We start from the raw sequence: 10,156 nt of genomic DNA, 5'->3' as shown, positions 1-10,156 counted from the left end.
TGGTTGATCAAAGAGATTGGATTGGAAATGTAATTACTTAAATGAGTGTTTGATGGGTAAATGAAGCTTTCCCCCAAGATTCTCCAAAGGCGATTGAATGGAGTTATAGTCCAAAATCACAATCCACCCAAGATCTATAGATATAGAAATATCAATTAGGGAGTTGAACAAAATTTTATAATCCAAGTCATCATTAGAATGACATACAAAGGTGATGAAGCACCTTATAGAGCTAAAGAAACTAACAACTCTAGGAAATATATTGAGGATGTAGATAAAAGATGGATAAAAGTGAAGCAACTCACTCTTAACAATTTTATCTACATTAAATAGGGAAGAAATTTAAAGAATGATGTCTCATATGGCTCCACATCAATAAGGAGATATTGATGAGGGAGCACTATAAAATCAATCTACTTAGATATGAACCATTCAAGATCCTCAACAAGTGAGAAGATAATGCTATCCACTTACTGTGTTTATGAATAATTTATAATTATTTGACCCTCTGATATTGGATAATGATATAGATGAACTTATTCGCCTTTTAATAAACTATTATTAGGTAACGAGGATAAGTTATGGGAACAACAATTATTAGAGAAGAGAACTAGAATGAGTTGTTATGAACCTAATATGCTCTACATAATCAACAAAAAGGATCAGAAGATATTCAATGCTAATCAGTTTGGAGAGAGGGATATCTTTATTTTCTCAACTTTAACTTAATTCATAGGAGCACATACCTCCTTAGAAAAGTGGCATGAGTTTAAGGGATCAAAGACTTGTCATGATGATCTTGAAAAATGAATGGGCAAGATAGGTCTTGAGTGGGTCAAGATGCTACCAAGAAGATTATATGAAGTTGATTAGATTGGCAAATGTTGAGAGGAATTAAAGATTATGATAATGCTTTTTTACTAAAGGAGAGAAGGTCCATTACAAACTAACTTAAAATACCAAATTAGAGCCAACTATTTGAGTCCACACCACCTTCCCTATAAATAACTCTAAAATAATTATAATAGAATCATGAATTTGCTATAATATATTCTCCTTTGTTTTGCAATTGATGTCCTCATCCTTCTATAAAAAGGGACATCATGGAAATTAAGAGGGAATGTGATTATTCATTTGCATTAATCAAGGAAAGATTCTAGAAAGTGTTTAAGAAAGAGAAATACTTTTTCTACAACACATGATATTTGTTTGATATTACTCCCTTAAATAAAATATTAGTTTTTTTTCCTTTGAAGAAGAGTCCAATCTAGCAACTTTTCCAATACCCCAATTCACATTCTCAATGCATTTGATACATCGATTTTAGTGCCCCACAAGTGATTTTATATCTTGAAGCCACAACCACCTTCCTTAACTCACATGTTCCATAATCCTAAATTTAAATATGTAATAACACTAATAGGATTTCAATCATAATCCACCATCTCATAATTCAATTATGACTTAATATATGTTATTATATTAAAGATGTCATAAACTAACTTAAATGTATATGCTCGACCAACGTTCGCATCACTGTATAAAATGCTTATGAAATAATTAAATATGTGAATTTTAAGCATATATATGATTAGAGATTTGTACATATATGTGGAGAGATTTTGACATATTCATGGTTTGATGGTTTATAAGTAGTGGACATGCACTACATGAAAGCATGGACATCTTATATAGTGGATTTTAAAAAATAGATCATATTTATATATAACATATATAAAACAAAACAAATCAAATATTTAGGTTATCAAAAATAAAATTCTCACCATTAGAAGAGATCGCCGACCTCACCTTATCCAAGCTTTGCGCCTCTCTTAGAAGTAAAATAGACACTGCCACGCCCCGAGATAAAAAGTGGAAGAATTTTTTCTCTCCTTATTGTATTTTCATTTATAATAAATGAATAATCATTTTACAGTCAGATCAATTTGACATCCAAAGCTAAATAATTGCATTACAGAAAATAAATAAATAACGAAAAACATTTTTCACGTTACTATAGTAGTCAATATTTACATTTCATCTCTAGGATCCAAAATGATATATACAATAGCATTCATAGATTACAAAAGAATCTACACATAGACTATAGAAATGGAAAGAGAACTAAATTAATATAACTGTCTGGCCTCAAGTTGTAGTCTCCTTACCTTTACCTAAAATCATATAAACCACGTAATGAGCATGAAAGCCTAACAAATAACTAAAATCTTACAACTGAAATTAATGCAAGAAAAAAGAGAAACAATATGTTGTAAATCATATAAAAAAAATATATGAATCAATCTATATGCTAATTATACCAACCACTTATATCAATCAATCATTCTTTCTTTGTCATAGAATCATTTACATTCAGTCCTATCATTCAATTATTTTTGCTAGTCTATTATTTATACAATAGTATCAATATCTATATTCAATAATGATAAGTTATTGAATATATTTTCGGCTAAAATTATTCTGACAGTAAAACACACGTCGGAAAAGCCCTTCCAACGTTAAATAATGCATCGAAATATTTCTGACGAAAAATTCGCCGGAAAAATATTTCTGGCGGATTATTTTTGCGCTGAAAAATAAATGGACAAAAAAAATTTAAAACCTGTCTACCCGAGCAGCCCGCCCCAGTTAGCCAGCCCACGTGCCCTATCTCAGCCGCAGCTAGTTAGCTGCTTCTTAGCCCACTTGGGAACTACCGACCCAACTGGCCCTCCCAGCCAGGAACAATTCTTACATCCTCTGACCGGACGTAGAGTTATGTTTGGCCGCCAATAACATGTCGCCACGTGCTCTTACTCTTTACAGCACGGCCCGACAACTTGACCCGGACCGGAACCCGGGAATGCTATGCTCGCGTATTACGAGGTATTTCTCGGTATTTGCTCGGTATTGCTCGGCAATAATGAGAAATATCGCTTTGTGAAGACCGATACCGAGCAATACCGAGTTGTACCGAGTTTTTCTAGAAAAACTCGATACAACTTGGTATTCCTCGATATTACTCGGTATTCGAGCAATACCGAGTTGTATCGAGTTTTTCTAGAAAAACTCGATACAACTCGGTATTTCTCAGTATTTGCTCGATATTGCTCGGTATTTACTCGGTATTGGTTATTGTCGAGCAAAATCGACCAATACCGAACAAAATCGGTAAATACCGAGCCATCCTGGGTCCGTTCCGGGTCGGGTTATCGGGGCGCGTGGTAAATAATGAGAACGCGTGGCACGATTCTACTGGCCAATAAAAAAATACGCTGAAACTCTGTTGAAATTTTTTCGTCCGAAATCCGCCGGGATTTCTATCAAATTTATTTCCGCCGAAAATTTCATCGAAAATTAGCTATTTTTTTGTAGTCATATTTGCATTCCATCTCTAGGATAAAAAATGATATATACAATAGTCTTCATATATCACAAAATAATCTATATAGACTAGAGAAATTGAAAGAGAACTAAATTTTATATTAATGTCACTATCTAGCCTCAAGCTACAGTCTCCTTACCTTTTCCTAAAATGATATAAACCACGTAATGAACATAAAAGCCTGACAAATAACTAAAATTTTACAACTGAAATCAATGCAAGGAAAAATAGAAATAATATGTTGTAAATCATATAAGAAAATATATAAATCAATCTATATGTTATTTGTACCAGCCACTTATATCAATCAATTATTCTTTCTTTATCATACAATCATTTACATTCAGTCCTATCATTCAATCATTTTTGCTAGTCTATTAGTTATACAATAGTATAAGTATCTGTATTCAATAAAGATAAGTTATATCTGTATTCAATAATAAGTGTCACAGTAATAATTAGTATCAACAATCAGTAATTAGTATTCTATCATATATTTAGATGAGAGCATCTTGAGGGTATCTTGCTCATGCACTTATGACTCTCAATCAGTGTACTCCTTATGACTCCCTTTGAATCATCTAAATCAGTCGCCTAGACTCTTTATAACTCCCAATCAGTCTACTGGTCCTTATCACTCACATCAATGAATAAGCGAATCTTGAGGTTATCATTTCATATATCTAATATCAATCAAAATATTTTTTCAATCAAACCAGTATTACATTCAAATACATATCGATCTTATCAATTATTTCAGCACATATTACATCTTTGTAATTGTTGCGGACTAGAATATACGCGGTGATAGAGTTAAAACACTTTCGTCTCAGCGTTATATGAATATCTAGCGCACAAATAGAGGAGAAATAATAATACCAAGATTTTTACGTGGAAAACCCTGAAAGGGGAAAACCCACGGGGCCACGCTCAGTTGAAATAGTTCCACTAGTGTTCACTTGAAGTACAAAAGGCTGACTCATCCTTAAAATTTAGGATGATCTGATTACAATGAATCTTTTTAGGATTGAAAGTCAGTTATAACGTCGAGCAGAGTTTCGGCGTCGTTCCGAAGTTGAGAAGAATTTTGACGTTGTTTGGAAGTCCGATAAAATTTCGGTGTCGAGCAGAATTTCGGCGTCACTTGGGAAGAATTCTGGCTTCACTCGGGCGTCTGGCAGAATTCTGGCGTTACTCCGGCTTTGGGCAGAACTCCGGCGGTGGTCGAGGAGGAGTTATTAACTCATATCCTTCTCTTCTCTCTTCTCTTCTTCTTCTCTTCTTATTCTCTTCTTCTTGCTTGGGTCCTCCTCTCATGAGAAATGATGGGTCTATTTATAGATTTTCTAGAGTGGTATGGCTTGTAAATAGGTGTAAGATCAGAGGAAAATAGGGAGTGATCGAATGGACAGATGATATTGAATCCCTTGATCGTGCACCTTTCGTCAAACATTTGAAGGTTTTAATAATGTTAGAATTTAGCGATCTTGGGCTCGTTGGATTCGTCTTGTCGAGTCGCTCGATTTAACTATAAGTTCGTTAAATTCGCAGACTGTTTGTTAACTCAAATTATGGTACGAACTTTCCAACAACACTTCAGGTGCTTGATTTGGACTCATTTGGGCTCGGATTGAGTTGAATTTGGTGTTGTTGGGTTCGTATTTCCGAGATGCTTAGTTTGACTATAAGCTCGCTGAAATTGGAGTTCAAATGCTCCCGAATTTAATTTTTTAAGTTTTCGGCTCGATTTTGCCTCGAGATTCGTGCCCGATCAAGATAATTTTTTTGAGAATATATCAGTAATATTATATCAAATCACAATACATCACTTTCAACCCATTTTCAGTATGTCTTTTTCCTACTTATTTAACATAAACACATTTCTAACTAGTAAAAAATGCAATAAAATTATATTTAATTGTTTAGAATGACAAATCTATAACATATCAAAAGTTAATGATGAAAGATTATAAAATCACGAGATAATACATCTTTTGTAGGTTTAGAAGAGAGAAAATTTATAGAATCAGAATCATCGAAAATAGACGTAAGAGATTATTCATTTACAATGCTCAGAGCAATTGAGTTATTACATACAAATTCCTTCCTTAAGAATAAAAAGAGTAATGTCACATATCTCAATGTTCTCTTACATGAGGGTACCATGCTTTATTTTGTTATGATGAGAAAATAATTAACGACACCCCATGTTAGAGAGAGCTAAAGAAGAGAATCTTTTCCTCACCACATTAACCCTCGATAACTTCTTTAATCTTTGTCGCCATTTCTTGGAACAGGTGAGAGTAATTGCTCCGTATATCTATAGTGGAAGGGCTTGCGTTTAGGAAGATCTTATTTACTAAAAAAACCACATTTGTTAACTCAATAAATGTAGCTACTTTTTTTTTTTCAAACTGAGTACAACTTTTATGTAATTTTAAAAAAATTTTGTTGCATAAATAATTTTTATAATTAAATCCTCCAAAGTACAATAATTATAAGAAAAAAAACTATTGTTCTACTTTCTTTCAAAGAAAAAATTATAATGCTCACAATAATTTTTAAAAATTCAATTTTCTCCACTTCTTTGTAATATCTTTTACGAACATCTCTTAGCTGCCCTAATTGAATCTTTAAGCTGTTTTAATGACAGCTTTTGAACTGCAATTATGGAAAAATAATAAATAAAAAAATAATGTGTGTCTAGATGAAATGTTTTTTAAATTATTCACTTTTAAAAATTATTTCTAAAAGATATATTTAAAATTATGTTTGAAAACAAAAAATTTAAAAATAAAAAATAGAAAAACATAAATTATCCCAAAAATTGCCTTAATTTAGGAGAAATTATTTGGTGCGGATATAAAATACTGAACATCGTCTAAAGACCAACAAGAATGCACCACGTCAGCGGTACTGAGCCGAGGAACAGAGCGGTAACAAGCATTACCGAGCTGCTGTACCGAGTGCCCGGGTGACGTGGCGCATTTTGGTTGATTTCCGGACGGCGTTCGATATCCACACATAATAATTAATCTAATGTTAGATAAGATCGAGAGGGACGTCTTGATCGAAGAATAATAATGCCGTTCATTAAATAGCGGCCTCTCATTTATTATTATTTGTTCTTAGCCTTTATTTGATCAATCATAATTGAAAAAAAGATTCATATATCCAATATCCCGTAGTTAGATAGAGACTTATTAATATTATTATTGTTATTGGCTTTCATTTAATATTTTAACTAATCTTCTTCACCTCTGCCTCTATCTTCTCATCCTTTGCGTGTTTCTTCTTATTTGACCAAGTAATTGTTCAGTATTTCTAAGCCATTGTAATCCTTGCCAAGTAATTAACAATTAATAAATTACCAAAGAAATATTTAAATAAGAGACCAATGTTTTATTTTTTAAATATATTTATTTATTAGATTAATTTCGCCGCTGCCCAATCGGTTATCACAATCAGGAACTCCTAAATAAATTTATTCGATATTCTATTAAATATTTTTTATATTATCTCAAAATATAAATAAAAAAAATAAAAATGATCACTGGAATTTTCGTCCGTCGACCAACTCTGTCTAACGCTCTTTATTAGTTCTGAATTTCAGAGCAACCAAATCCGCGCTGCCGCTTCCGCGCATGATTCCCGTGATTCCGCCTCGCTCATATTCCCAATTACTCCGCTCGTTCTTCACGCTGTTAATCAGCTTTGATTCTCTTGATCTTGATCTCTCGCTCATTCTCCCACTCTATCTCCTCTCAAATGGCGACGGAGTTATGCTTGGCGAGTCCAAGAATCTCCTTTTCCCAAGGTATTCCTACCGCTTCCGCCGGAGGCGGCGAAAGCCAGCGATCCGATGGTTCCCTGCCGCTAGAACCAGTGGCGGGCGATTTCAACTTCAGCATTGGCTCGCAGATCTCGGCCGATCACGCATCCAATGCCGATGAGCTCTTCTCTAACGGTAAGATACTCCCCTTCTTCAAGAACCCCGGCCCAGCTGAAAACAAACCAGCCAGCCAGGTTCCACGGCGGATCTTCGATCGCCGCGGTAGTCTCCGAGAGCTTATTGAATCCTCCACTGGATCTGGCGACGGAAACCCTTCAGCAGCCGGCGATCTTCGTGGAGCGGGCCGGCGATCGTTCTGGCGGTTCGGTCGAAGCAGCAGCGTGGGTAGCGTGGCTGATCATGGCTCGATCTTTTCTTTGCCTCTAAACCGCTGCAAATCCACCGGTTCGTACCCCAATCCGGCTTACCAGCAGCCGCAGATCGCTCGGACTATGCTCGGTAGCTTGAAAATTAGGTCAAATTCGAATCAGAGGAAGACTTATTACTTCACCGGAAGCCAAAGAGGTTCCCACGGTGGCGCGGTTCGGATCAACCCCATTCTAAATGTGCCGGCCCCTATCATCCCATCGGGCGGCGGCGGAGGCGGTAGCGACTCCGGCGCTTCTAACGGCGCCATCGGCGGCATCTTCGCTTACCTACTCTGCAATTGCGGCGGCCAAGGGAAGCGCGATGAGTTCGGGGATTTCCTCAACCCATCGCAACGGAACGGGACGGCAAGCGTCACCTTTGCTGGTTAGTTCAAAAATTTTTCTGTGAAAGTCTTCGTTTCCACACGAAATTAAGGGTCAAACCTGCCTCCTTCAAATGGTCTCTGTAGAATTTTTACTGAAGAGTTCGTTGTTTCCTTCTGTAATGTATATGAGTTTTATGTGCGTGGATTCTTTCTTACCTTTATTTTATTATTGTTACACCTTTAGCCTTTTAAGCTTTTATAAAAATGTTCGTTATGAGAGCGAGACTTTTGAATTTGAAAATCGAAAGGGAGTGCGAGATGCTTCAGGTGGGTTTGATAATAATATTATTATTTTTTTTTAAAAAATTGCAATTATTTTTGTCCAAATTTTATTTCGGAAATAATCTTCCTATGGATCAATTAAGAGTAGGTATATTAGATCTGATCTATATTATAAAAATTAGAGGTAGATAAAGAGTTAAGTTTCTTTTGGGTCAGCTTTTCTAAAATAAATTTTAGTATAAATTTTGAGTTCAATAAATTTTATATTAAAAAATTACTTTGAAAAGTAGGAAGAAAACCGTCTCAAATAAAATTTTAGGCAAAGACTTATGCTTTTTTTGGGATTGCTTTTTTAATGTTTGTTAAAGCTGCTTTCTAGTACACAAAATTTAATTTTTGTACTGAAAATTTATTTTAAGAAGCGGTAAAAAAGCCACCCCAAAGTAGGAAGAAAGCTGTCTAAATAAAATTTTATGCTTCGTTTGATATGACTTTTTTAATGCTTTTTAAAGCAGCTTTTTAGTACACAATTTAATTTTTATACTAAAAATTTATTTTAAAGAGAAGTTAAAAAGCCACCCCATGCTTCATTTGGAATAGTTTTTTTTTGCTTTTAAAACAATTTTTTGGTAAAAAAATCAGTTCAAAATTTTTTTTACTAAAAAAATAATTTTAAAACAATAAAAAAAAACTCAAAAATATTAGAGATATTTTCTGAATTAGATTTAAATAAAAATTTGATTTTTAATAAGACATATTGAAAAGTAGAATTTATACAGGAGATCTATTTAATGAAATAAAGGCTTTATGCTATTGTCCTTTTATCTTTTAGAAATAAGGATAATATTTAATATTTATTAAATATTTTTTAAGATTTATATAATATAATATCATATCATCATGTATAATATTAAATTTAAATTATTTAAATAATTATAATTTTATTAAGAAGCTCTGAAATAGATAGATTTTAATAAGAAAGGTAATTAATCTTTAAAATTAGATATTTGTTCAACCTCTGATGTGTCTCAGATGAAAAGATAGTCGTTGACAACCATCCCTCAGTTTTTAGTTCCGAGGCTGTTTACATCCTCAAAAAATTATGGCCACTCCTTTCAATTCAGAGTACGGTTAGGCAGTTTTCTTTTGAATTTTTTCAGTCAATCAATAAGCATATAATTTACATTGATATATCACAAAAATTTACATCTTTACAATCTGCGTCGTTGATTACGATCTTTCTGACCTTGCCGCCCTCCGATTATGATCCTGCCGATCAAACAAATATGTTAATAGTCAATCCTGATTCTTCAAATTCCCAATGTAACTCACTCTATATGATATATATTTGCTACATCAACCAAGGCCTCGCCTCAAGAACATGCATCATTTATAATCGACTGCACACACTACTAGATTCATTCAAACTGAGTCAAGCCCCATGATTTTTCCCCTTTTTTGGAGTTTCCACGTAAAAACTCCTGGTGTCTCTTATGAACGCTACATCCTTCTTTTTACCTAATTGTGTGCTGGATCTTCGTACAAAGCTAAGATGTTAAACTATATATCTCTCTATCGCTGCGAATATTCTAAGGCGCAACATAATTAAATTTTGAACTCAAAATATCATTATTTGCAGTCACCAACATCTTAAGGCTTCGCTTGCGACGATTTTTATACTGCTTATTAAAGCAACTTTTAAGTATAAAATTTTTAAAAAAACTGGCCCCAAACGAAATCTAATTTACCTGCATAATTATCAGTAATTTTAAATTTTACAGCGGATATAAATTAAATATTTTTATAAAAACTATGTTTACATAAATAAAAATATGTAATATATATAATATTTTAAAATTTTGCAGAGTTCATGGCTCAGAGGATAGTTCGCCATCTCTGTCGTTTGACCGTAGAAAGTTGGCTGTCAACCGTTGAGGTATTGTTGGCCGAATTCAATGAAAGC

The 10,156-nt window shown here is 33.9% G+C and overlaps 1 protein-coding gene across 1 annotated transcript; it reads left to right on the top strand.

The window, feature by feature from the left end:
* The first annotated feature begins 7,153 nt into the window (after positions 1–7,153).
* Positions 7,154–7,975, top strand: LOC110102671. Its single transcript, XM_020831105.1, has one exon. It carries the CDS (start codon positions 7,154–7,156, stop codon positions 7,973–7,975), a length of 822 nt encoding a protein of 273 aa, XP_020686764.1.
* Positions 7,976–10,156: the final 2,181 nt, after the last annotated feature.

Source organism: Dendrobium catenatum, unplaced genomic scaffold (assembly GCF_001605985.2).
Source record: "Dendrobium catenatum unplaced genomic scaffold, ASM160598v2 fragScaff_scaffold_201, whole genome shotgun sequence".
NCBI classification, from domain to species: Eukaryota; Viridiplantae; Streptophyta; class Magnoliopsida; order Asparagales; family Orchidaceae; genus Dendrobium; species Dendrobium catenatum.
This window is presented reverse-complemented; position numbering and strand designations above follow the sequence as displayed.

What these genes read in the sequence shown, in the direction of transcription:
- LOC110102671 (XM_020831105.1), top strand. Translation starts at nt 7,154, where the DNA reads ATGGCGACGGAGTTATGCTTGGCGAGTCCAAGAATCTCCTTTTCCCAA.